The sequence below is a fragment of the Nanorana parkeri genome, unplaced genomic scaffold (assembly GCF_000935625.1).
Source record: "Nanorana parkeri isolate BGI_ZX_2015 unplaced genomic scaffold, ASM93562v1 scaffold1276, whole genome shotgun sequence".
Classification (NCBI taxonomy): domain Eukaryota; kingdom Metazoa; phylum Chordata; class Amphibia; order Anura; family Dicroglossidae; genus Nanorana; species Nanorana parkeri.
The window spans coordinates 369,534-394,789 of NW_017307544.1; the positions used below are offsets into that span (position 1 = coordinate 369,534).

Here is a 25,256-nt window from a genome sequence, read left to right on the forward strand (position 1 = left end):
GAAAAAGAAATTGAGGACATAAGTCCTCAATTTCTTTTTCTGCAGCCCCAGCACTCAATGAATGAGAAGCCTCAGTACAGAGGCTTCTCATTCATTCACAAACTAATGATAGTAAAAATATTTTACTATCATTAGTTTCTGAATGGGGAGGAGCCTCTGTAGTGAGTGCTAGTCCCCATTCATAAATTCTTGAATGAACAGGCTGTGATGTAGATCGCAGCCTGTTCATTCATAACTGGGGACACATAGTACTATATGTGTCCCCAGTTATTTACAAACACCGGAGATCAGACGATCACTCCGGTGTTTGCTCTGCACAGAGGGATCGTTAAATATCATTGATATTTAACGATTCCCCACTCGGCCACGCTACACAGAGCCGCTGTCATCCAAAAACTGACAGGATGACAGCGGCTCAGAACAGAAGACGCTCAGCCATCCTGAATTGCGGCCAGCCGCCGCTCGTTCCCGGGACCCCCCCGACGGTGATTTTTTAATGGATCCCCGCTGCCACAGACCCTACAAGCAGTGGGGATCCATGGAGTCCCTCATCCCTCCCTGGGATGGCTCCAGGGAGGGATGAGAGACTCCAGATGCCGGCGGCCGGCAGCCGGGGGGGGGGGGGCGCCCGGTATTTTTAAAATTAGCGGTCATCAGCGGCTTGTGAGCCGCTGATGACAGCTATTAATTTAAAGGGGACAGTCTGCTGAACAGTTCTACTATAAGCTGATGGTCGCTAAAGCGACCATCAGCTTATAGTAGAACTGTAAATGCCAGGTCCGTACGGCATACTGAGCTGGCCAGCTGGAAGCACTTTTGTAGCTCCGTATGCCGTACGCCCTTGGCAGCGAAAGGGTTAAAAGCGCTTTTCCGACTGCTTAAAAAGCCTAGGTGTGAACCAGCCTTAGGGGTTGATTTACTAAATAATGCTCACTTTGCAAGGAGGTTTTCCCTTAGCTTAGTAAATGTGGTGAAAAATCACTTTGCGCAGAATAAACAATTTAGAAGCAAGGAAAATAGGGAAAAAAATGCTTACACCTGATTAGATGATGGAAGTTTTTGTTTTAAATGAATATGTGGCCGAGGTTGAATTACTTCTTTCTTTGTGTTCTCTCTTAAGGATGAGTCACTTCCCAGTCCCCATGTATCTGCAGGAAGGAGATGACAGAAATGGTCTTCCGCAGAATCCAGTGGATCTCTTTGGTACCAATAAACTGGTGAAAATATGTGCACCAATGGTTCGATATTCCAAGTAAGGATCAGCATGCCTGGGGTTGATGTACTGACGCTTAGTGCTTTATTATTAATAAAGCAGGGGTGGGCAACTCCAGTGTTCTATCAAAATGTACAACTCGTCGAGATTGCCACCTCGTTTCAGCATTGCCAGTAGGAGATTTGGACATGATGGCGCTAGTGCAAGTGCACCAGCCGTGGCAGTTTTAGAATCCTCGTCGAGTTCTCCAATTTCCATCAGTGCAAAGTAAAGGCAGCCAATCAGGGAGCATCTTCTGCTAACAGATTTCATGTTGTGCTATCAGGTGGGCGCACTGGCGCAGTAATGTTAATTGGTGAATTTAATACTGGTCTTAGGTGGCCGCGCAGGCGCACTGATGGGAGCTGGAAGACTCAACGAGGGTTGTGAAGCCACGCAGGTACACTAACGGGAATTGGAGAACTAGATGAGGGTTCTGATGCTGCCACGTCTGGTGCACGCACACTACCGCCATCTTGCCAAAATCTCTTACTGGCAAGTCAACGGACATAGCGTAAGTTCGAGATCTTGACGGGATGGCCATTTCGACAGAACACTGGCCCTCCAGCTGTTGTGGAACTACAAGTCCTATGAAGCATTGCAACACTGACAGTTACAGGTATCAGCCCCAGAGGCAGAGGCATGTTGGGATTTGTAGTAAAACCACAGCTGGTGGGCCAGAGTTGTCAACCCCTGAACTAAAGTATTCTTTTTTTTTGTAGTTTTGGATGGAGTGGAGAGGCATTAGAATACCTGTCAGGTTTTTATTGCTATCTGTGTCTCCGTTAGGTCACTAAATATCTGTCGGTAGATCTAAAGGAGATTGTACAAGTAGATTGTAACGTGTGGTGAGCTTTAAGGTGATCCACCCTCTCTATTTGTCCTGGTGGCCGTTATCACGGAGAGTGAAAGTAAAATAAAATCCCAAATATTGAGTTGTCACCAGAATCATAATACAGGGGAAATCTTCGAGTGGGGGCACTAGTTCTGGTGACACTGCTGACCACCAGGGATTCCCTTTACTTTGGGGGATGTCCCCTCGCTTCCTGTTGTGGCTATGAGACAGGAAATTAAGGGAAATCTCCCCAATGGGACACAGAGGGCAGAAAACTGACCGGGGTTATAACCCTGCCTTACTCTATCCAAAATGGGAAAAAAAAGTTTTGGCTTTTGTAATGCTCTGGGCTACAAATCCCAGAGACATCAAGCTTATCCCAAGGATGAGCCCAGCTGTAAAGCTTGGCAAAACTTTCATTTCTATTTGTTGTCTGTTCTTGCAGTAAAGCTTCAAGGAAACTGACCCAGCAGCATTTAAAAGTACTTTACTTGGCGATTACTTGCACCCACTACACTATCTTCTAGTACATGTATGATTTCTAGGAGGGGAAACACTGGAAATGTACTTAGCTCCGGCTGCAGGCTCCACAAATTCCGTGATGAACAGGACTTCTTGGCATAGCAAAATGAACCCAGCTCTCTATCAACAAACAAACAAAACCTCCATCTCTATTGCAAATCTGTGTCTGAAAAAGTCCACTAAGATATATCGCAACACAGCTTTAGTTCCACTTTAACCACTTCAGCTCTTTTACCTTTTATACTACCTATGGACCAGAGCAATTTATATATTTCCACTATGTGCTTGTCCATTCAGACATAACATTGTCTTTACTTAAGATAACAAAGTTAGACTGGCTAAAGATGGTTTGAATTGTGGGCTACATGGCTGCTGAATACGATAGCTGGCACAGGGAATTCCCACTGTTTAGCATGGATGGAGGAAGTGATTGCTTTTTCTCTTGTTCAGCCTGCCAGACGAAGGAGAGAAAATTGATCCGTGTAAGGCTAGCTTAATACCAACATTGTTTTTAGGAGGACAAACTAAGCTTGTTTTTGGCAGTGCTTTCTTGCAAAAAATAATGTATTTTCTATATAATCTATAGACAAAAAGTTTGTGTTTAAAGGAGAACTATGAAGTGAGTGCTTTGCACTCAGCCTCATAGTTCTAGCCGACCTGTGACAATGAGACTGTCACAGGTCGGCTCAGTAGATCGGGAGGTGAGCGAACACATACCGGCGTTCGCTCACTTCTCGATCCTGTCACGGCGCTCTGCCGTGACAGGGGAGGGGCTGGATTCCCCCTGATCCGCCAGCGCTGACTGGTGGAACGGACCGGGCAGGGGGGCGGGTACAGCTGGCTCTGCCTCTAGATAGGCAGAGCCAGTTGTCACTCACGCAGCCGGGCGGATCCAGACATAATTGTCGGAATCCGCTCCAGCTGCGGCGTCTCAGTATACCGCGAGCTTTAGCTCGCGGTATTCTGCGGTGTCTCAGTATACCGCTAGCTGTAGCTCGCGGTATACTGAGCCTAGGGTGACTGGGAGGACGCTAGTTTGTGTCCTCCCGTTGCCCTAAGGAGAACTATGGGGAAAAGCCCTAACCCCATAGTTCTCCTTTAATTCTTCCATTTGTCCCATTTAACTTTTTTTGAAACCGGAGCTTTTTGATGCTTGGATGACCAGACAAAGTTTAGCAGCCTCTGTTATTTTGACAATAACTCTGGTTAACATCAAGCCTGAGAGCTAGGAACACACAGTTGTGCATGCCTAGTTTTCTGCTGCAAGGTTAAATAACAGCAAGGGGTTAAAGTGATACTAAAATGATGGTATAGGTACAAAGTATGTAAAAGTGAATTGCAAATGAAAAACTAAATATTAAAGGTAAATAAAGTAGGAATAAAAAATGTATATCTGCAGAAAAATAATAGCTATGGGGAGAAAGGAGTCAATTGTGCTGATTAGGGTTAACTAACAGGGTTATTCACAAAAGGGTGAAGAGTTTGGAGACACCAGGAGAAGGGAACAATCTAGGACAACATAGCTGAACCAGAAAGTGAGCAGAATTGGAGAATTTTTCCAAATCAGCTATGTTGTCCTAGATTGTTCACTTCTCCTGCCTTCTCCAAACTCTTCATCCCTTTTGTGAATAACCCTGTAAGAGTTAATAAGGTCACACCTTTGATCTACATATAAGTGACACAGTAAATACAATGTGACAATACTTTTTACATTGTATTGCTGACTATATGGAAGTGTAATGTTACCCAGGAGGCTGCATTTGACCGCTGTTCCTTCTATGTAATACATAGCAATTTCCAGCTGTCATTACGATAGCCAGTAGTTGCTGGTACAGGGGCAAGGGGAGCAGTGGTAGGGGGAGAGGAGCTGAATGTATGAGATGCGACCTAGAAACTTTGTTGAAGTTTTTTAGGATGTATGTCCTACATTTAAAATCCTCAGGTGATTAACTGTAAAGTTGATGTCGACTCCTGGTGACTACATGGATTGTGTTTCTCCAGAATGATGTATCTTCTGTTTGGGTCCTCAGTCTTCACAACAGTATGTTCAAAATTTCTATTGCTGTATCCCGCCATCTTATTACTAGTTGTCCTTCTTTGTTTCCAAGCAGAACTCTCTCTTCCAGTGAGTTGGTTCCTCTCATAATATGTCCACAATATGAAAGCTTCAGCGTAGTCATCTAGGCTTCTACTGAAAGGTCGGGTTTGAGTTTTTAAAGGATCCCTTTGTTTGTTTTCCTTACTAACAGCAATATTCTTAGAATACTTCCCCAGCACCAAAGTTCAAAGTCATCAATATGTTTTCTATCTAGCTTCTTAATTTCCTGCATTCACATCCATAGAGCATGATAGAAACTACCATAGCCTAGATATTGTCCAAGCGGAGTGTATATGCTGGTAATAAATAAATAATGGTGCCTTTGCTATATTGTTTAAAAGGGAATGCCAGAAAACATTGGTAAAACATGGTGGAGGAATACCAAGCTCCCACAAGAATGTCCCAATTTTGTTTATAGTGCTTGGTGGACTGAAGCCTTATTATAGAAATATGCATCTTTATGTTACCCAGAAGCACGGTTTGAAACCTCTTTCAGCAAGTGGATTGTTTTTAAACATCTGCTCACCATATCAAGTGTAGAGAAAACGTTATTTTCAAGTAATCTAAGTAATACTGAAGAAAGGTAAATATTTTTCTGTCTTTATTTGTTAAAAATTGTGTCTTTTTTTTTCCTGTTGCAGACTGGCTTTCAGGACCCTGGTAAGAAAGTATGGCTGCGATTTATGTTATACACCTATGATAGTTGCTGCTGATTTTGTCAAGTCTGCCAAAGCAAGACACAGTGAATTCACCACAAACCAAGGTACCAGTCTGAGCATGTACACTTTGCATATCTGTTATCAATTTGTAATTTGAAGTACCTTGGTCCCTCTTAAGACAGATGGTATTCACATGTCATCACCAGGGCCGGATTTACTCTCCATGCCGCCCCTAGGCCAGGTTCCAGTACAAAGAAGGACTGAATGTAGAGAGGGCAACTGCCCCCCAAAGAAACCGCTTCTGCCCCTCTGCGCCCTGCCGCCCCGAGGCTGTGCCTCGGTGGCCTTGTGGGGAATCCGGGCCTGGTCATCACTTCCATGGCAGATCCATAATTTAAGGAGATTATATCTCTGTTTAGGATGTTGGACAGAGCCAATTAAGTCATGCCTATGTGACCTACATTAAATCCACTTTTCCACAGGGACTCAAAGGCTGTGCCAGGCATATAGCAGGTGCAAACTAGAAAAAAACATGGTACCTGCATGAATCTATAACTAGCCTTTACGGCAGGGTGCACATTGGGAAGGCTTACAACAATACAAAAACACAAAAATTCCCCAGCCTCAACCTGCCAGCCAGCCTGCAACCAAATAGCCCTGTCAACAGTATGCGTTAAAATCAGAGGTTTTAGTTGCACAAACTTTTGGCCAAAAATATGTAGAAGCCACACCGCCGCGCCAAGGCACCTCTGCAAGGTGTGGTCCTAACTCTATGTATATGAGTCTCCAAGTGTGAGCATATTAATGAAGTCGATAAATTGCATACAGGTGTACCTGGAGGTAGCCTACTCCTCCTAATAAGGTGCAGGGACGCACTGGAGGCGTTATTGTTGTAAGCCTTCCCAATGTGCACCCTGCTGTAAAGGCTAGTTATAGATTCATGCAGGTACCATGTTTTTTCTAGTTTGACTATTTTTGATTGAGAGGACGCACTGGGGTCCCAGCGTGCATTTTAGGTTGCTGGGCCTCCAGTGGTGCCTTGGCGCGGCGGTGTGGCTTCTACATATTTTTGGCCAAAAGTTTGTGCAACTAAAACCTCTGATTTGAACGCATACTGTTGACAGGGCTACTTGTTTGGTTGCAGGCTGGCTGGCAGGTGAGCTGGGGATTTTCTGTGTTTTTGTAATATAGCAGGTACAGCTTGAAATACAGTGCTCTTTATCCACCTTGCATACAGATATTTTAAATGTGCAAGATATGGGCACAAGAACATTTGGAAGTTGTTTCCATATGTTATTCTGCTGTGAGATAACTTCCAAATATTTATACAAGTTGTTTTATATGTTTGGCTATAGCTAGTATAACTAAGCAGCACAGGTCATTTGGCCATCTGGGCATAAAGAAATGATTTGCAGCACAGGATACCACTGCAACCAGACATAGGCCACAAGCTCAAAGACCATATCAAGCCAACAAATCTTTAAACAAAGATACATTTGGTATAAGCTATATTTCTCTTTATAGCTTAATTTGCCAAACAGTATTTGTCTGGTCTGCAACTAACATTGTCTACACTAAACGTTTTCTTCTGAAAATGCTAGTTGCTTGGTTATGCTGACTTCCTAGGTTCAGTATACTTTAAGTCATTGGTCCTGAGGAATTATGCAGATCAGGAAAGAAATAGTCAGTAATTCTTATCTGCATACCTGTTCCAGGTGGGTGACCTAAAATTACTGGAGCAAGAGAGTCAATATTACAACCAGGAAATTAGCTTTTTCAGTAATGTTTTGTCAATAGCAGACGCCAAGTCTCTTTGCTGTAACCCTACATAAATTCTGCAGTGGATAAGATTATGTTACCAGTGATTTGTGTCAAGTATCTCAAATTTTGAGGTCATCTGTTTTTTTTTTTGGGGGGGGGAGAATAACAGACCTTCAGGTAAAACATAATATTAGGTCGTACATTAGTATAGTGATGAGCTATTTACCTATATTTTGAGTTTTGGATAACCTGCTTGAAAGTGAAAGGAATACTTTGTAAATGTTGTGCCTGTAGAAGTCTAGCCAGTCCCAGACAACAACATACTTCTTCATGTTTCAGACATAAATGTAACCAGCAGTATATAAAATGCAATTCCATCTAGCAGCTGGATGTCTGAATGCCAGGTCTTAGGTTTCAGCTACTGTACATTAGTATAAGTCTCATTGGTATAAAGCATTAGAAATAGATCCCTAAATGTTCTGGCAGTTGACGTTGTCATACCGGATGGTAGCTGACTGCTTTTGCTCCATAAATGGCTGTTTCTTACGGACACACATTTTACTTTATCTAGGAGACCATCCTCTTGTTGTACAGTTTGCTGCTAAAGATGCAAAGGTTTTAGCCGATGCAGCCCATCTTGTCTGTCCTTTTGCTGGTGGCATTGATCTAAATTGTGGGTGTCCTCAGAGGTAAGCTTGATCTTTCTACAGTCAGTTTAATCTTTAAATAGTATTTTGACTGAAAAAAGTTAGTTTCAACCTTGCTTTTCAAAAATATTACTGCGGTAAGTTTCTCCAGTCTTGGGCAATCAGGAATTTCGTTTTTTGGCTGAATGGCAGTGGCTGCTCTGAAGTAAAAGCTCTGTAGAGAATCACTAGCTAAGAGAGAAAGCTACAGATACAGTGAGAGTCATACCTATTAACATCCATTGACTACTTTCCTATGTGTTTCCAGCATTCAAAAGTGTTTCCAGCATTCAAAGTGACATTAAACCCTCAGATTTTGTAACATAAAACAATACTGTAATGTGTGCCTTACTGTAACCCATGGTTGTAGGACAGAGAAGAGTTGCAAAGTGAAGGTTAGAAATTAGATAGATTAGCATGTGTCCATAATGGCTGGACATAGTTACTCTGCCAAGACCTTCCATCTTTGGAGAAACAGAGGCTTTTAATCTGCAATACTGGACAGTTGCCATATAGGAGCTCCTAAAACATCTTACATGTTTACTCATTAAGAATTTGCACAAGTAGCACACGGACAATTGCACATTATTTTTTGTTTTTTTTGGGACACCTTATCAGCTTGGCTGCGAGCTCTGTAAAATGTTTGGAGATTAACAAGGGTTTGATTTGCTAAAGGTAAATAGGCTGGCCACTTTGCAAGGGAATTTTCACTTCACAGAGGAATTTCATTATTACCATAGCGAATGATGTGAAGCTCTACTGACTTCCATCATCCAAACTCAGCTCAGGATCTGGCAATGAAGAAAAAGATTGTAAATGCAGGCAGGTATGATGCAAACGTATTATGAGTTCAGTCAAGAACCCCATATGCAAAAGAAAGATGAGCATCATGAACCAAAGTTCAGTTAGGGTATCCTGGCAGGAGATAAGTTCAGAGGTTTACAGGGTAGATGTTAGTTCCAGACTGTGGGATTTAGTCCATTTTCGACCTGACTGATGTTAAATCTTTGTTGTATTTCTTTTTTCTTTCAAAGTAACATTCAACCTTACTACTTGTCATAGGGTGAAAAGCAGTGTGGGATCCAAAACTATTATTACTTGCATTACCTGAATGCTCCAAACTATTTCTGACAATAACCTCCTGGCAATAGCCTGGGCTGTTTCTTTTCTAACTGGCCACGCCTCTATCCACCTAGGAAAAGCAACACGCACACAAATGCATACTCGTGCAACTTACAATAGGGAGTTGTATGAAACCAATCTAGCCTTTTGGAAATGGTACAGCGATTTTGGCAAATGTTTCTGAGTTGCTTTTACAGGTTTTCCTGCATTAAACCTTGTCAAACATAATTGGCAGTGGATGGCTGCAAGAAATGTAAACCTCAGACTGTAGCAATGACACTTTATCACAATCAACCGTCTCTTCTTTTGACACTTGTGCAACACAGAATGACACAGCAGACAGGTAAAGAAATATAGACCTGGGCAAAATCCATCAGCATGCTTCTAAATTGGAATTCCAAATACTTCTAAGAATGAACACCCCTCCTTTTCACATGATCTTCCTTCAGCTGCTGAGGTGGATGAATTAAGATAGGGAAAATTTCCAAGGAACAATCAATCTGAGTGATGTTGTGCACTGGAAGGAGTGGATAAGGAGGCTCCTCTGGTGATGGTGTAAGTGCTGTCTGCTGGAAATGTTTGCTGTATATTACTTAACCAATTTATAGGCTTCCGTGAGGGCAGCTAACTTGGCAACTTGAGCAAAGTGCCAACTTGGAAGGTGGCCCGCCATCGCCACAGCCTGGCTATCGACAATTATATCAGTCATGTGAGGGGTGCCCTGGTCATTGTAGGCTCTAGAATATTCTGTGAAAAATGTCAGTTTGGATGTTGCACCTGAGAAATACCAAGCTGAGGGGTGCCAGAAGGGCAAGTTCATGCTTGGTTAGTCTTATTGCAGACAGACGCTCCATGTTTGTATTTAACAGCTAACTAGCTACTGCCACCACCCAAAGGCAAGGAGGTAGGGTAATGCTACAGGATCCAGTTGTGAGCTATAGCAGCCAAGGGGTTTCTGCTTATCCCCAGCTGAGGTATGGTCACCTGCTTCATGGCAACACAGCGGGGAAGGCCTAGTGAAGTGTGGCTTAGTGGCATTAGTCACCTAATAAATATATGATGTAGATGATGTGGGGAATCCACTGATGGTAGGCCACTTGGGGGATCGAAAAGAAAGCATTAGCTAGATTGATTACAGTGAAAACCTTTGCGCTTTTTAGAATCCCAGGATTCAGTGTATGGGCACCAGACACTACTCCACAAGGGTATTGTATCACTTGATTCAACACCCTCAAATCCAGCACAAATCTGTAAATATGTTTGAAGAACAATACAACAGAAGACAGGGTGCAAAAGACCTAAGTGCAGTAATAAACATGTAAACTTTAATTTTTAACGTTTTTTTGGCCATCATATGCTGACAATGCAGAGCCGTGCTGCAGCTGGGAATCCATCTCGCTTCCTGATTGACAGCTGGCTCTGCTGCCCCTTCCCCTGTCTGACCCTCCAATGAGCACTGGAGGAATAAAGGTGGGGGGATGCCTGCGGGGAGCCATGACAGACAGTCACCAATCTCTTCAGGGAGAAGCTGTGAGGTGAGCTATCAGCAGATTGTGATCACTTGGTTCCCGAGCTGTACAGCCGACATGTAACCGCTGCAGTGTCACCCCAGCTCAAGCTATTGGGAAGAGTAAATTTTAGTCTCCAAATAATTCTCCTTCAATACAACAGAAATTACATCAAAAAGCCACCAGGGGGAGACAACATATAATACAATGTGACCAATATGTCTAACATGTAGCCAGTAAGAGCCAATTAATATACAGGGGCCCAATAAGTTAAAATAATGTCTGGTAAGAACTCTGGAACTAAGATGTATATATGTACACATAGTAGCAAATAACCTCAGTAGATGGATAGATAGATAGATAGATAGATAGATAGATAGATAGATAGATAGATATAAATGTAGGTAACAGCCATTTATGGTGCATAATATTTATTCTTCCGTTCTTGAATTTTGAACTAATTGATTTAATTACATTCAATGTTTTGATGACAGTCTTTGGTGAAGAGTATTTACATATTTATTTAATGTTCTACCTTTTTTGTAGAATATTTATTTACTGTTAATGTACATATCAGCATTTCATGTTAAATGGTTCATGATACCCCCCTCCCCCCCGCCATGCCCCATTGTCACTCCTAGCCCCTGCTTAGTCTTTTTTTAAATGTCCCCTGTACTGTGCTTTTGCTTTCTGGGATATTTATTTTATATTCTATTATGGACCTTTTGGGTAGTGTATACTGCTCCTTATTAATATGGTACCACCCACTCATTTACTGGCTGCTGTAAAAAAAAAATCCCCAGATCTAGTATACCGGCCTGACAAAGGGGTAGGAGCCCCCGAAATGCGTAATCTAGCACTTCTACTGCTACTCTGCTAACAAGACCGGTTTGCTCGATCTGAGTTGTAAAGACGCTTGAGGACATTGCTTTATGCCAGACCTTGGCAGGTCCATCGGTTTCACACCACCTAGACAAGATCCATCTCTTGTTTTTACATACAGCCTTCTCACTTTGAGTAACTCCAAACTCAGCATACAGTGGGCAGAAGCGCAGAGCCGTGCTGCACTTTGCTACCTGATTGATAGCTGACTCTGCCTCCCTAGAGGCAGAGCCAGCTGTGCCCCCCATTTCCCCTGTCTGTCCCTCCAGTCAAAGCTGGAGGAACAGAGAGGGGAGGGGGGAATTCCTGCAGGTAGTGGTGACCAACAGTCATTGCTCTCTGCAGGGAGACAATTGTGAACTGAGCGATCAACGGTATATGATCACTCAGTTCTTGATCTAGAGAGCCGGCATGTGACAGCTTCAGTGTCACACATTAGCTCTAATGATTGGGCTGCGGTTATTTCACCTATCTCATATTTATGGATTTCACTTGACATGTTTTGGTTTTGAATCTCTTTTGACCACTGTTCTGCATGTTTCCTGTTTGTTTTGTGACAAACCCCTGCAGTGCAAACTTAATGTTGGATTGTAATCCATCATGGGAGTGAGCTTGGAGCTACTTTACAGCACACACAGGGACCATGGGGAACAAAAGCAGTCGCCCTCCAGAAGGAAGGACAGTGTCAGCGCCAATTCAGAGATGATTTGAGGATCTACAGCTGAGTGATACACATAGAAGTTACATTTTTGTTAATGGTTAAGGTACTTGAATGTACTAAGATTTAACTCCTCCTGTTTGTCAGGATGCAGAGGTTGGGGCCTAATTCTGTGTGTAGTGAGGAGAGCAAGTGTGTCCAGGAGGATGGGAGCAAGCTGTTATAGACACAAGTGGCCAGGTCTTGGCAGGACAGAAGAGAGATTTTGTACGTAGAGGTATTCCATAGCAGAGTAGAAAAGAAGATTTAAAGTGGTGAAGGTTTTTACGGGTAACTGTTTGATGGTATGAGAGAGAGGAGGTTGGAGACCGGGAGAGCGTGAAACTGATCATAAGGTTCTGATCAGACATAATGCAGTTTGCTTTGAATTTCTTCCACTGTGTATTAGATCTTTCAGGTGCTCAGTATAACACCAGCCTATCTATGCTTTATTGGGAGAGATAAAAGGGAATGACCAGACATTTTGAAATCTGACTGATGAGGAATGATTGATTGCTCTGGAATTTGTTAGCAGGATGACTTATTATTTTAATAATACCTATGTTTGCTACTTGATTCCATTTAATGTCTAATATCACCAAGATCCCTACAAAAGTTTGATGTTGGGTTCATTTGCAACCACTTGCCTCCAGTTGTGTTTTACACCTTTTAATACTTTGCTCTATTCTATCATACGTATTTTGTGCATAACAGTATTGTATTTTTCTTTAAAAGGTGGGCAATGTCTGAAGGCTATGGGGCTTGCTTAATAAACAAGCCTGATTTAGTCAGCGATATGGTTAGACAAGTACGAAACAGAGTCGAGAATCCAAACTTTTCAGTGTCAATCAAAATAAGGTAATGTTTGATTTCCATACTGCTGTATTCTATTATTGTCTGTACACTTTGTGTAATTCTCTGACCTTAGACCCCTGTTGCATTTAAAACCAAGTCACTTATTAGTAGAGTGTGTTGTCTTAGCACATCTTTGTTTTACCCTGCCAGCAGTGTAGGCAACCCCTTTTTTTTTATACCCAGTCTCTTCCCTACGTGATAGAGGATACATGTGTAATTTGCAGACTCCATTCACACTTGGTATTGTCAATTTGTCTCTGGCAGCTCATGTGGTAATGCTTTATAGAGATCATAGAGAAGCAGTTTGGTGAAACCTGTTAGAGTTGGAGGAGCCTGTGAGTGTTTACAGCATGTTTTCACTTCGACAATAAACCATATCCAGTTTGTGAGGACATTGATTCTGTGAGAGCCAGTATCAAGCTGCAGCGTGCTTTTCTTGCCTGCACCAACAAGAGGGATGGGGCTGTTATAGAGGCAAGGAATATGAGCGGTGGCTGCTTTGTGACCTCCACTTTTCCAGTTTTTATTGAAATGTACGGTTTTATGTCTCAATGTATTCTGAAAATAAAGCGTAGAACAAATAAACAATTGGACATCCAAAAGAAATCATGGAACTTTTTTCTTTAACAAAATGTAATCTAAATCTTTGATTCATCAGTAGCCACCTTTTGCAGATATAACAGCCAAACGCACTCGTGGCATTCTTTCTGCAACAGAGATCAAGTATTGTTCGGAAAGTTCTTCCCAACACTGTTGCAGAAGTTCCCACAAATGCGTTGCACTTGAAGGTTGCTTTGCTTTCACCCTTCTGTCCAGTTCATCCTAAATCAGCTCGATGGAGTTTAAGTTTGGAGACTGTGCTGGCCATTCCATGATTTGAAGCCTACCATCTTCTTCTTTTCTTCTAAGGTAGTTCTGACACAGGCTGGAGGTATGTTTTTGGTCATTATCTTGCTGTGGGATGAACCCCTGACCAACTAGGCATACAAAAATACTGTGGTGGTAGTTTTGGTTCAGGGTGCCACTCACTCTGTGCAAGTCGCCGACTCTCCCCAGACCATCACGCTTCCTCCTCCATCTTTGACAGTTGGTGTCACACACAAAGGAGCCATCCTTTCGCCTACTCAAAGGTGTACAGAAACCCTGCAGGATGAACCAAAGATCTAAAATTTTGATTCATTGGTACATAAGACCTTCTTCCAGTCTTCAGTAGTCCACTGGCAGTGCTTCATGGCCCAGGCAAGCCTCTGTTTCTTATTTGCCATCTTAGCAGCGGCTTTCTTACTTTCACTCGACCTGTCAAACTTGCAGCTCGAAGTCTTCTCTTCACAGCTAAAACTGAGACTTGTTTCCTTCGATCAGTGTTAAGCTGTGCTTGAAGCTGTTGTCCTGTGAGCCGCCTGTCACACAAGTTGTTGACTCTCAGAAACTTGTCTTCTGATTCTGTTTTGGATTTGGGTCTGTCAGACCTCTTACTGACACAGTTTACTCCAGTTTCCGAGTGCCTTTTGATGGTGTGGGAAACTGTACTCGCTGACACCTTGGCTTTCTTTGCAATTTCTCTAAAGGAAAGACCTAGACTTTTAAGGGTTATGTTTGTCTTCCTTTGTTAATTCTAGAGCAAACTTCAATGCTTTGATATCTTGATTTTATGGTGGGACATCACCACACATGAATGATTCCTTTGTTAATTGCCTTTTTCTTCACATTTTGAGAGCAATATACTACTTCTTGCAGTACAATACAATCTAAATATTGCTTAAGAGGGGTGTAGTAACAGTCTCTTCCAACACTGCTTTTATGCAGACAGAGGGCTTGTGAGTAATCATCAAAATTTGGGACACCTGCAGGAGTTGTTAGCATAAACGTTCAAGGATTCATTTACTTTTCTGCAGAACAATGGTGAGTTGTTAACCCATTACTTCCCCCCAAATGTCCTTGTTGTATAACTATGAAATGTACATTACTTTTCAGTTTTTGTTAATCTAAACTCTTCTTTTTTTTTTTTGCCCCTCTGGAAGCTTACCGCTTACCTTTGTACCATTCCAGGTTATTCACTGGACTTGAACTGCATACATTTCAATAAAAACTGGAAAAAAGGTGGTTTTGACAGGTAGTGTACATATACTCTGCAAAGTCTAGAAAGACAAAATCAACTGGGTTCCCCTGTCCACTTTACAACTTAATTCCTCATAGAATGTTAACGGCCTTTCATAAATCCGTGTTGGTTTGTACTTATATTACTATTCACACATGCAAATTTTAGAATATAATCCCTGACCATTCCCTAAAAACCTTGCATATTACTGATTTAAGGCTGACTGGCCTTTAGTTACCTGGTATACACCTTTCTTCAATATCGGCACCACATTCGTTTTCCTCCAGTCCTCTGGTACCTCTTCCGTCCTCAATGTGTCCTCAGAGTTGTATGTGTATGAGCCACTTAAAGTAAGCAAAATAATGCATTGTTCCCAACAGTTGTCCTTTCTTATATATCTAACCCTCCAGAACAACATGCTTCATTTAGAATGTAGAATCTAGTAAGCATTTTGGAAGGTCATTTTTTTTCCCCAGTTGTCTTTTAGGACAGCTCTAACAACCCTAACGGAAAACACCACCATACAAATCTTTAAAAGGAGGATGCTTTCTAGTTTTAAAATCTTTCCTCCGAACAGACAGGTAACCTGCAGAGAACATAAATCCTTCTCTGACCCCTAGGCATCCCTCAAAGGGGCAGGGCATTTACTGGAACTCTCTCATTCTTTTGTGTTAAGGAAGAGCCAGGACTGCCCAGTGACTTGCTGGTCGTTGGGGAGCTAGGAGCTCTAATCCTCTCCATGCTGTGTTCAGCATCCATCTTTCAAACTGCACTACTTCCAGGAGGGGTGTGGCATCTGGACAAGTACTGTAGTCATATCAGTTCTGGCCTCTGGAACACAGGGAGGGGTTGCATTTCCTCAAAGTTTTTCCTGGGCTTGTTTGGGCACAATGACTAAAAACTAAAGTAGAAAGTAAAGTTCCTATGTTGAATGCAACCTTTTCTCAAGTTTCCAAGAGCACTGATTTAGCTTTTAAAGGATAAAATGTTCCATGGATAAGACCAAAGACACCCTTTTTAACCAAGTCTGGATGTCTACCACTTTGAACGTGTGATGCCAGAATCTTAGAATACTGGCTTTCACAGATAAAAGGGTCACATTAATGTAGACATGCCTAGGAAGCAGAAATTGGATGTATTCCCTACCCTAAAGTAAGATAAATAACTGTAATAATAGCCAGATAACTCTTCTTCCAAGGTAAAACTGTGTGGTATTCTTTTTGCCAGTGAACGTCTGTTAGGTCTTGATCAAGAAGCAGTTTTGGATCACATGGTTGATAAAAAGAAAGCATTCCTCCTGCCATGAAAATTTTTTTTTTTTTTGGATTATGCGCTATGAGGAACTGACGGCTTCATTGCATGAGCGTCAGGCGCAATGTGCAGTGCTGTGGACCCCTTGGATTCTCAGCATGGGTACGGCGGATTTCCTGGCCTTATAAAGGGCCCGGGTTTCTCCTGTTGGACGAGCACTGGGATACTGTCTCTACTGCACCTACCTAATACCACTGCGGTCCTAACCGAAATGCTGGATCCGATGGAGCTTCCCCTCCCCCCTGTGTTTTTCCTGTGATGTCCATTCCTGTATGTCCCTTTCTCCCCAGTTGTGAGTCCCATGTGTGCCTAACCCCCGTTTGTCACTGTATGTTGTCATATGCTGTCTGGTTCGTTGAGAAGCAACACGGCCGTATCCTCTGCATGCACGCACTCCATGAGAGGGGTGCAGTACACAAAATAAGGCGCCTGCCTTTTGATCTGTGCGACAGCCCCACTACGTTATCTGCAATGTGGTTGCAGATAACGTAGTGGGGCTGTCGCACAGAGTATGCGTTGAGAGAGCACATGCATATATGCCCGCTGCGCATGTTCTAAAGAAATGGAATGTGAATACATGCAGTGGGACTAGGTGGATGACCGTACGTGTTTCTATTATGTTCCAGTGTTCTTGTATTTTTGTACTTTGTCTATTGCAAAATTGAAATAAAATCTTATTATTTAAAAAAAAAGAAAAATTATTTTTTTGAGCTTCCAGGGCTCAAGTGCAAACAAACTACAAGGACACTGGAAGCTACAAACAAGGAATTCTGGACAGCTCAGAAGTCCATGGACAAAAAGGAAGGTTTCTATACCATACTCCTGAACAGCCCAGAAACCTATTATTTCAGGGGATAATACAGGGTTACAGGTTGGAGTTTTTAAACGTAGCACCCTCAATGTTCTTCATCACAAACCTTTCCAAAGAACAAAAGGAACATGGTTTCACTCCCATGCAGTCAACATAGGGCAAAACCTTGGGAAAGTTTCACCAGATCCTAAGCACAAAATACCTAAACAAATCCATCACCTTATGAGAAACTTTGTATGGATCCAATTTTCTGCGTAAGAACAATCATTCCACTAATTTGCTTAATGGAATCAATAGACTTAAAGGATACATTTTTGTTATCTCTTGATAAGACAAGACTGGCAGAAGTACCTTTTGTTTAGCAATGAGAATTGGAAGTACTGTCACTATTTTACAATTCAGAGCTCTTCTATTCGGCCTTTCATCAGTTTTAAGACTTTTCACAGAGGGTCATGGTAAAAGCTGTAGCACCCCTTTTATCTTGAAGGAATACCCATCATCTTGTAACTATGTGACCTATTGTTATTTGCAAGGCTTGAAAAATAGCTCCGAATTGATTTCCCAGTAATTTTAAGACTTAAGCTGACCATAAACCATGTAAAAATGAGTTTGAATGTTTTCGGAACATTTGTTTGATTTGCTAGTAATTAATGAGGTCGATGTCGATGATCGATTTTGACTGTAGTAACGGAACAAATAGAGGGAGCAGGATGAAAAAATGTCTCTAATGAACACAATGCTATCAATGAATGCGGTTTATGTGTGGGGAAACTCCATTCGTTCCAAAATCTAATATTAAAATCAACCAAATGACATTTGTCTAGTCTTTGATTACATTATCAAAAGCTGTGATGAGATTTTTTGTTTGTATGAATGATCATACAAAATCTACCAGTGTATGGGCAGCTTTAGTCATATTTGCAGTTATTTTCATATTCAGTTAAAAAAGTAATATTTTTGTCACATATATATGGGGACCTGTAGGACAATGCTCATGACCTTAATGAAAAAAAGATGTTTGAGATGACATGATGGTAGCCAAATGTATTCACAATGGTGATATGTGTGATTTTGTTTTAGGGTTCATGCAGACATTACCAAAACAGTAGACCTTTGTCAAAAGGCGGAGGCTGCGGGTGTGTCTTGGATTTCAATACATGGGAGACTTCCGGAAGAAAGACATCAGCCTGTGCATTATGATGGGATAAAAATTATTAAAGACAGCTTGTCTATACCTGTTGTAGCCAATGGAGATATTAAAAGTTTAGAAGAAGCAGAGAAAGTTCATCATATTACAGGAGCAGACGGTAAGATTGAAATTCTACCCAAAAGATCATACAGTCAAGTGGACAACATGGAAATTGTTACATAGTATTTAAGGTTGAATAAAGACACAGGTCCATCAAGTTCAGTCTGTGTGTGTGTGTGTGATCAGTTAATATTTTTGCTACATTTTTGAACAGGCAAATATTAGATCTTTAGTCAAGCAGTGGCCACATATAAAGGTGATATATTTGAATTAGGGCTGCAGCTAACTAATCAGTTAGTTAGCCGATTATTAAGTTTGATTAATCGGTTAATCGGATTTTTAAAAAATGGCTCCAGTGATGGACTACTAGTTTGTATTGAGATTGTAGTCCATCATGGGAGCAAGCTTGGAGCGGTGGAAATAAAAAAAAAAGTGTGTTGTGCAATATAGTACATTATACAGCGTCGCAATGCAGAATACCAGCAGCTATAGAGGAATACAACAAATCGCAGCAATAGTCCATTGTACTATAATGTTCTATTGCTGGGATTTGTAGTCCTCTATAGCTGGTGTTATTCTGCAGTGTGCTGTATAATGATTCTACGGTGCAATGCAGAATACCAGCAGCTATATAGGAATACAGCAAATCGCTGCAATAGTAAATTATACTATAATGTATTCTTGCTGGGATTTGTAGTCCTCCTGTAGCTGGTGTTATTTTGCGCTGTATAATGTACTATTGCTGGGAATTGTAGTCCTCTATAGCTGGTGTTATTCTGCAGTGTGCTGTATAATGATTCTACGGTGCAATGCAGAATACCAGCAGCTATAGAGGAATACAGCAAATCGCTGCAATAGTAAATTATACTATAATGTATTCTTGCTGGGATTTGTAGTCCTCCTGTAGCTGGTGTTATTTTGCGCTGTATAATGTACTATTGCTGGGATCTGTAGTCCTCTAGCTGGTGGTATTCTGCATTGTGCTGTATAATGATTATACGGCGCAATGCAGAATACCAGCAGCTATATAGGAATACAACTAACGCCAGCAATAGTACATTATACATACAGTGTATAATGTATTGCTGGGATTTGTAGTCCTCCTATAGCTGATGGTACATATACAGCACAATGTACCATCAGCTATAAGAGGACTACAAATCCCACTGCCCCAGCAATACATTAATACAGCACCATGGGGGGGAGAATGCAGGCTTACCTGAGCAGCTTGTGGGCCTGTCTGGCAGCTGCCTTCCCCCATATGCCTGCTCTTCCTTTATTGTGCCGATCGTGAATGGGCGGGCAGCTGTGAGTCCGTGAGGTGTGGAGATGCGGCTTGCAGGGAGGAGAAGCGGCGAGTCCATGTGACGGGGAGGAGTCGTGGGGAGACGTGTTGCGTGGCGGGAGGGCCCAGTCACACTATCAAGAGTGCTGCGAGTGAGGGAGCATCGACATGTGCGGTGGGCGTGGCTTCTGCGTTGTGTCCGGCAGGCACGGCGTGTGACGTGCGGCTCGGGTCATGTGTGGAGCCCCGAGCAGGCTAACCTATCGATAGCCGACTAATCGATGATGGTAAACATTGAGAACGTTTTCCATTGTCGATTTTAATCGACGTAATCGATCAACTGCTGCAGCTCTAATTTGAATTAAAAATCCCTCTGCTGCCGCTCCCTGTCCAGGGGCGGAACTACCGCCTGGGCCAGAGGCTGTGGGGGCGCCCAGTGAGGTCGTGTCCTGGGCACCCACCTGGACCATTGTTTACATTTTGCTGCCAACCTGTGGAACCTACCCGCCGGCAGCAAGATGTTAACCAATAATTTTGTTAGCAACTAAATAAATGTCATTGCTAACAAACCTTTTTTAGTGTGCATTAAGCAACTAACACATTCTTAGAGTGCATCAAGCCGCCTTGCTCGAATGTTGGATAATAGGGAGTTTACTGTATTTAGTACCAAGTGTATTTAATTCATGCATTCTGCCATTTTCAGTTACTGTGGTCTTATTTTCTACAACAGGTGTTATGGCAGCCAGAGGCCTCCTGGCTAACCCAGCCATGTTTGCAGGCTACGAGGAGACTCCACTAACATGTATTGCGGACTGGGTTGATATAGCTCTGGAACATGGAACGCCTTTCACATGTTTTCATCATCATCTCATGTATATGATGGAAAGAATAACTTCAAAACAAGAGAAGAGAGTTTTCAATGTTATTTCTAGTACATCAGCAGTTTTAGATTATTTAAAAGGCATGTATGGGGTATGATAATCTATCCCTTGCTTTTTTATCCTTTTAGAATTATTGACTTTTTACTTTTTATATTGTTTCTGTACATTAATACCTGTTTTTTATTACATACATTATAAATCCTAAAGGACTATATATTAAGGTACAATAAACATAAAACAAAAACTAGTATTATGCGTACTTGTATTTAAATGTAAATTATGTTAAATGTGTTTCAAAGATAAATTGATTCTGATGGCAAAACGGACAAAGTTCTGTTCACCTTTTATTAAAGTTAATCTCTCACCATAACTTTTGCTTTACATTTTGCATATAGTAAGGATGAGTTAGTAGTTTTGTCAGGTGACAAACGTCCTATGTTGTTTCCCATAATTCCCTGTCCTGGTGACAGTCACCACGACAAATAGAAACATTGAATCTCCCATTTTAGAAAGGTGTATATAAAAGACCTATTATTAATATTCAGGAGTATGTACACCAGGCCTGGACCAATTTACTGTATTTATTATTGGTGTTTATATAGCGCCGACAATTGACATAATGTACAATTACTTCAGCATCAATTTCTCCAGGAACCAGGCGCCTGCTTAAAAGGTTAGGAGCCAGCAAAATGCAGTCAGTGGTCTTGGTTACCAGTTATATCCAGGACGATTTTATTGTCACAGTAATATACAGTATATGTGTGTTAGTGTATCAGTAAAACAGCCTCCTCCCAGAACACACTGGGAAGTGTTGGGCATGACACTGGTGATTACAGAGTATACAGCAATAGTCCAGCCACTGAATGAAATGTGCTAACAAACTAGAAAGTATTGTGCATGACGCCAAGGATTATGTAGTATAAAGCACTAGCCTAGCCAAGGAAGTGTTGGACCTGATGCTAAAGAATTTAGCATATAAGAAGTAATGAGACTAGTATGAACAATAGCAGCATACCAGGAAAGTAATGGACCCATTATAGAATTGTATTATTGAAATAAAAGAATATGAAGCACCAGAACTGTCACTGAAGGTTATGGAGTATAAAGCACAGATGCAGAAGTGTAGTGTACTAATTGTATGGCTCCTGGGACACAGTGGTAAGTACTGGCACATGGTCCCTCCGGTAAGTAGTGTATAATAAAGCTGTAATGAGGAGATCTTTGTAGTCACATGATAGAAACCGGAAGTGGAAGTGATCAGCACATTGTAACCACAACTGACCAATCAGGAGCATCATGCTTCTAGGCAGGAGGCAGAGCCAGCGTTGCGGGGAGGAGAGCTCGGCCTCCTGTGACACGGCTGACAGCTGACTCCTCCCCTGCACCACTGGCTCAGCCTCCTGTGACAGCTGTCTCCTCCCCCGCACTGCTCGCCATCCTGATTTGTTGTCACAGGAGGCTGAGGGGGCGGTGCTGTGACACTGCCGCTGATGTCGCTCTCCTCCCCACCCTGCTCCTAAATGTTTCTCTTCTCCCCACTGGGCACTGCTCTGTGTCAGAGGGATAAGATCAGCACCCAGCAGGGAGGAAAGAAACCAGGCATGCACCACCGACATGTTTTGGCGGCCGACATTTGTGCATCAGTAGTTAATATGACAACAAATAAAGACTTCTGTGACCAGATTGCTAGACAGTGATGACCTTTTTAGGATTTGTGCAGTTCTGAGGTATGCATTAGGTTACATATATGTATACACATTAACATATATAGCATAGCTCTAACATATCCTAAGTAATGATATATAAAAAAGGAAATGTAATGTATGCAAAGTAGTACTAAACATGGTTCTAAATATATAATCATCGTCATTTCAAGAATAGTAACATGGAATTAAAGTACAAAAAAATGCGCAAAGTGTTGAATTGTCATAATGGATAGTGGTGCTGTGATTGTACATATAATGCTTTTAATCCCCATCATTCCTCATCTATTGCCCCACTTCCCAAAAACATCAGATTGGCATTTTTGTTCATCAGATGCATTTGTTTGTCAAAAATATTTGTCGGGTATGAAACCTGCAGCTATATTATTGCCATAATTGTCTGAATTTGGGCCAAGGAGTGGAATGTGAAGCTGCTGCTTACACAATGACCTAATAGAAAGTATGGTGTTTTAAGTTGATTTCAACAGATTCTACATATAATGTTCATTCATAAATAGGATAATACTACTGAATAATACATAGGAAAACAATCTGAAAAAACAAATGAGTGATGAGTGGATTGTGTAAATGCACGCATCCCATTCACAATGTATTCAAACACTTTACTTATCACTCTACTTAAAGGATTTTCTATTTTAGGTTGTTTTCCTATAAAGAAGAAAAGTGACAGCTAAAAAATGTTGTCTTCTCAATGCCACATTAGTTCAGGGTACCTGCCAAATATGCTCTAGTCTAGTGTCATCTCGCTGAGCGGGCCCAGTCTCTTAGTCAGCCTTGGCTTGGGATAGGTGTCAAACTGTGGCGAGTCTCCCCAATGGAGATGCAGACTGAAGTACTAACCTGACAGTGGGTACAACCTTTCCCCACTGTCCAAAACTTAAAAAAAAAAATGTTGCCTAGAAATATGTTTTTTTTGGCGGGGGGGTATTTACATTATCTTTTAATAAGCCATGAAACAGCTTATGTGGGTGCATTCCATTTGACAATGAAAACTGGGACCGCAGGTTTCCACAAAGCTGGGGCTCTTTCTTGACGAGGCAGGAGCTGTGAGTCCACAAACTTCTGATCTGCTTTGCGCTGCTGTGTCACTATATTTCTCCTGTGTCAAAAAATTCTCCCTCCTAGTGCTTGGGCTTGCGCAACTATTTGAAGTAAGCGTCAGTTAAAGGAGAACTATGGGGTCAGGGCTTTTCCCCATAGTTCTCCTTAGGGTAATGGGAGGACACAAACTAGCGTCCTCCCGTTACCCCTAGCGTCCTCCCGTTACCCTTACCCTAAGCTCAGTATACGTGAGTGACAGCTGGCTCTGCCTATCTAGAGGCAGAGCCAGCTGTATCCGCCCCCTCCCCCGTCCGTTCCGCCAGTCAGCACTGGCGGATCGGAGGGGGGAATCCAGCCCCCCCCCCCCCCCCCCCCCCCGTCACAGCACAGAGAGCCGTGACAGGATCGAGAGGTGAGCGAACGCAGGTATGTGTTCGCTCACCTCCCGATCTACTGAGCCGACCTGTGACAGTCTCATTGTCACAGGTCGGCTAGAACTATGAGGTGAGTGAAAAGCACTCTCCTCATAGTTCTCCTTTAAGTGTTTTGAGACCTTGACACTGGAAACATCACTGTTAGTTGAGGTGGCAATGACAAATCTCTGATGTTCTCTCCTCAGAGGAACTCTGTTGATGGCAAGAGGGCCTGTGACTAACAGGAGACCAGTCTGAAGCTGTTTCAGGAAGACAACACACTTGCCCCTGTGACGTCCGTTAAGAAGAATCTGCACAGTCCCAGGAGTGATGCTGGAACGCAGATGGCGCTTGTGCTGGCTGAATGGTTTCTTTCCATGGCTCAAAAGTTTAGGTGGAACATCTTCAGTGGAATAATAACGTGGCATCTTGCATAGCTTAACCACACGGCTGCCACCATTCTTATCACCACCAACTGTCTTATTTACTGTGGCGGGGGCCTTCTCTTTCTTCTTTTCAATCTTTGTCGCTGGAACCTTATACTTGCGCTTGTACAAGGCTTCCCTTGCAAAACATGGCAGAACAAGAATATTTCCCAATTCCACACGCCAGCACTGGATTGTGGCTGGCATGATGTCTCCTGACCTTTTTCTCAGCCTGCCATCTTGGCATATGCTTTTAAGGCAAGCATGTATATTGTGGTTTGTATTAATGTCAAGTTTATTCACACGTGTGCACCCAGCAGTTCTGAAACTATATATTTGTTTTGTTGCAAACATTTTCTTGCCCATTATTGTTGAGCAACAGGTAGGTTTTCCGTTATTTAAACTTTATGATAGTTTAAATAGACGGAGGGGTGACCACTGCTGCTGAAAAGGCTTCTCTGACTTTCCAGGTTTATATTCATCCATCAGGTTGGCACTCCATATAGTTTATTTCTCCAACTAAAGCCAATTATATCATAGGGATCCTGCAATTTGTCCAGAAACTTGTTTTTAATGTGGGGACTAGGACAAGTACACGGTCTCCAGGGTTGCAAGTTCTTATATTTGCAGACTGATTGTACACACAGCAGCAATTCTGCCTTGCATAACAAATGCATGTTCTGTCATGACTTTCAAAGGACTGAACTCCTGTTCCCAGTTTCCTTAGCAATGTCTAACGGACCTCTGGGGTGACAATCATGTACCCAGTTGAAAGGGGGAGAACTCAGTTGAAGACTTTGGGACTTCTGTAACAGAAAGCAAAAGATAGGTAATAGACAGTCCCAGTCTCTACCATGTTCATCTGCCTCTTTCTTTTAACTTTACTTTCGCCCCCTAGACAAAATGAGCACTTAACCCTTGCAGTGAGGGGTTAGCCCCACTGCAAGGGTTCATTTTTTTTAAATGCTGTAGTTCTTTAATGTTCAACATGTTCAGCAACACAAGGATTGCTAGAGATTCTGAAGGCTCAGGGAACCCTCTTTATGTCAAAGATTATAAAAGACTTTACACAAGTCTTGTATAACCTTTGACATAAAGAGGGTTCCTTGAGCCTTCAGAATCTCTTTAGCAATCCTTGTGT

At 42.2% G+C, this 25,256-nt stretch overlaps 1 protein-coding gene and 1 pseudogene across 1 annotated transcript; one reads left to right on the plus strand and one right to left on the minus strand.

The window, feature by feature from the left end:
• The first annotated feature begins 1,140 nt into the window (after positions 1–1,140).
• Positions 1,141–20,614, plus strand: DUS4L (dihydrouridine synthase 4 like). The gene is made up of 6 exons (XM_018569021.1): positions 1,141–1,252; positions 5,349–5,470; positions 7,699–7,816; positions 12,758–12,880; positions 18,178–18,404; positions 20,362–20,614. The coding sequence occupies exons 1-6, from the start codon at positions 1,143–1,145 to the stop codon at positions 20,607–20,609; spliced, it is 948 nt and encodes a 315-aa protein (XP_018424523.1). The 5' UTR covers positions 1,141–1,142; the 3' UTR covers positions 20,610–20,614.
• An 830-nt stretch (positions 20,615–21,444) lies between these two features.
• On the minus strand, positions 21,445–24,362 carry LOC108797431 (annotated as a pseudogene).
• Between the last annotated feature and the right edge of the window lie 894 nt (positions 24,363–25,256).